The sequence below is a fragment of the Penaeus vannamei genome, chromosome 29 (assembly GCF_042767895.1).
Source record: "Penaeus vannamei isolate JL-2024 chromosome 29, ASM4276789v1, whole genome shotgun sequence".
Classification (NCBI taxonomy): domain Eukaryota; kingdom Metazoa; phylum Arthropoda; class Malacostraca; order Decapoda; family Penaeidae; genus Penaeus; species Penaeus vannamei.
Genome location: NC_091577.1, coordinates 31,309,607 through 31,312,106, shown reverse-complemented (window position 1 = coordinate 31,312,106; position 2,500 = coordinate 31,309,607). Strand labels below are relative to the sequence as shown.

Here is a 2,500-nt window from a genome sequence, read left to right as displayed (position 1 = left end):
TCGAGCACGGTCTTGTTGGTGAGCGCCGCCATCCTGGAGTTTCTGGCTCTCTCTCTGAAGTTAGCTCTGTTGCCGCGACTTCTCTGCGGACTGTCAGAAAGAGGAATTGATACTTTTGATAAATGCAAAAAAATAAATAATAAATAAATAAAATAGAATGGTTGATTTCTTTTTTTTTACGCAGCAATAAATGATATGGGAGAGATGAAATCACATATATCAGAAATAAACTGTATTGATTTGTCTATTTATTTGAAATCTGAAGTTATTATTTTACTTACCTTAAGTCTCCTAATATCTGTTGATATCATTCTAGTTCTTTCGATGTTATTCATCTTTTTACCAATAACTTTTAATGTCATTTTGCATGGTTTCAACGGAAAAATTATGTTATCTGCTAATATGTATATTTACTAACACATTTCAGAGTATCATTTCAGTTCATTCCTGAATCATTTGGAAGTACGCTTTTCATGTGTTATGGACCTGAAATATGAATGAACCAATACCCCCCCCCCCCCAAAAAAAAAAAAAAAAAAAAAAAAAAGATAATCAAAAATAAAATAAATAAGAAATCAAAATAAAAAAAATAATGAGAGACAGAGAGAAGGAGGCCGGAAGTATGTGCTCATGGAACACACAAACATACACACATACGCTCGTACATCTATCTAGATATTCATGCACACACATATACTCATAGACGCACACAATTGCACATACTACTACAAAGTATGTAGTTTTTGGCTGTGTTATAGATTTATCATTAGCATGAACAATATCATGAAAACAGAGAGAGAGAGAGAGAGAGAGAGAGAGAGAGAGAGAGAGAGAGAGAGAGAGAGAGAGAGAGAGAGAGAGAGAGAGAGAGAGAGAGAGAGAGAAAGAGAGACAGACAGATGAGTTAAGAGTAAAATATCTATTTCTACTTCATTTTCCTTCCACGTGATGGTTGCAGTCTCGGGATAAATGATAAGAAAGTGATATTTGTAAATGTATTATATTTGCCATTATTTTGATTATCATATAATATCATTTTATGACACCACTCATTGGTCAATTTCATACATTCTGATCAACAAATATTCATTACCTATAACTTAAAACTACCATATAAATGAATGTTCATCTGGATAACGACACATATCTGTAAATGAAATTAGGTGAATGAGATTTACGTTCTCGGATAACCTGAGTCATTCATGATAAATAAATGGACACTTTTTTCCGAGACGAGTTTGTCACTGGCCCTCGAGTTAGAGAATAAGCTTTATACAAGGAGACCTGAGAGGCGAAGTTGCAGGGAAGAGGGAGGCGAGGGTATGAGATCTAGCTCTCGTCCAGGCAGATGGTGCGGACGAGTCTCTCGGACACGACGTAGGGGTCGGCGTTGGACGAGGGGCGGCGGTCCTCCAGGTAGCCCGTCTTCTCCTCGGCCACGCCCCTGGGGATGCGGATGGAGGCGCCCCTGTTGGCCACGCCGGCGGAGAAGTCGTGGATGGACGACGTCTCGTGGAGGCCCGTGAGGCGGCGCTCGTTGTCCTTGCCTCCGTGGGGGTCGTAGGCCCTGATGTGCTCGGCGTGGACCTTTCCGAGCTTCTCGATGGCCTCCTCGATGGCCGTGATGCCGTTGGCCTCCCGCATGGCCTTCGTGGAGAAGTTGGTGTGCATGCCGGCGCCGTTCCAGTCGCCGGGGATGGGCTTCGGGTCTAAACTGACTGTAACACCAAAATCTTCGGCGACTCTGTGCAGGAGGTACCTTGCCATCCAGAGGTCATCGCCCATCGTGATGCCCTCGCAGGGTCCCACCTGGAACTCCCACTGGGCGGGCATGACCTCCGCGTTGGTTCCCGAGATGTTGATGCCCGTGTAGAGGCAGGCTCTGTAGTGGGCCTCCACCACGTCGCGCCCGTAGACCTTGCTGGCTCCGACGCCGCAGTAGTAGGGTCCCTGGGGCCCCGGGTAGCCGTTCTTGGGCCAACCCAGGGGGTGCATGTCAAAGTCAAGAAGCGTGTATTCCTGCTCCATGCCGAACCAGGGATGCTGGTCAACTGCCTTCTGCATGACCTCTAGGCACTGCCATCGCCTGTTCGTGTCGGTGGGCGTCTTGTTGTACTTGTAGGTCTCGCAGAGAACTAGTTTGTTGTCGCCCAGTCTGAAGGGATCTTTGTACAGCGCCACCGGGTGCAGGTACACGTCGCTGTTGCTGCCCTCGGCCTGGCCGGTAGAAGACCCGTCGAAGTTCCAGATGGGAAGCTCTGAAAAACCGCAAAAAAGAAACAACGGTCTCAGGGTCGAAGTCAAACGCCTAGCCATTCGAATACAGCCAACACCATTCATTAAAAACCTCAAGATCTGCGAAGCCACACTCACCACTAGGGCTTTTTGGGATGAAGTTGAGGGTTCTGGTCTTTGAGCGCAGGTTCTCTCCGGTGCCGTCCACCCACACGTACATGGCTTGGCACTTGTTGTCCGGAATTTCGAGTTTCAGATATCGGTC

The 2,500-nt window shown here is 46.5% G+C and overlaps 1 protein-coding gene across 3 annotated transcripts in view; it reads right to left on the bottom strand.

The window, feature by feature from the left end:
• The window catches only part of LOC138867364 (glutamine synthetase-like), an 8,688-nt gene that overhangs the window by 1,700 nt on the left and 4,488 nt on the right, over positions 1–2,500 (bottom strand). The window contains exons 2-3 of one of the 3 annotated variants that reach the window (XM_070142704.1): positions 2,374–2,500; positions 982–2,258 (exon numbers count right to left, since the gene is read on the bottom strand). The exon at positions 2,374–2,500 is cut by the window's right edge and continues 41 nt beyond it. In XM_070142704.1, the coding sequence (XP_069998805.1) occupies positions 1,330–2,258; positions 2,374–2,500 (1,056 nt within the window). In that variant the 3' untranslated portion in view covers positions 982–1,329. Of the gene's footprint in view, positions 91–981; positions 2,259–2,373 lie in introns of those variants that run through there. The other 2 variants (XM_070142702.1, XM_070142703.1) reach the window with 2 other exon arrangements.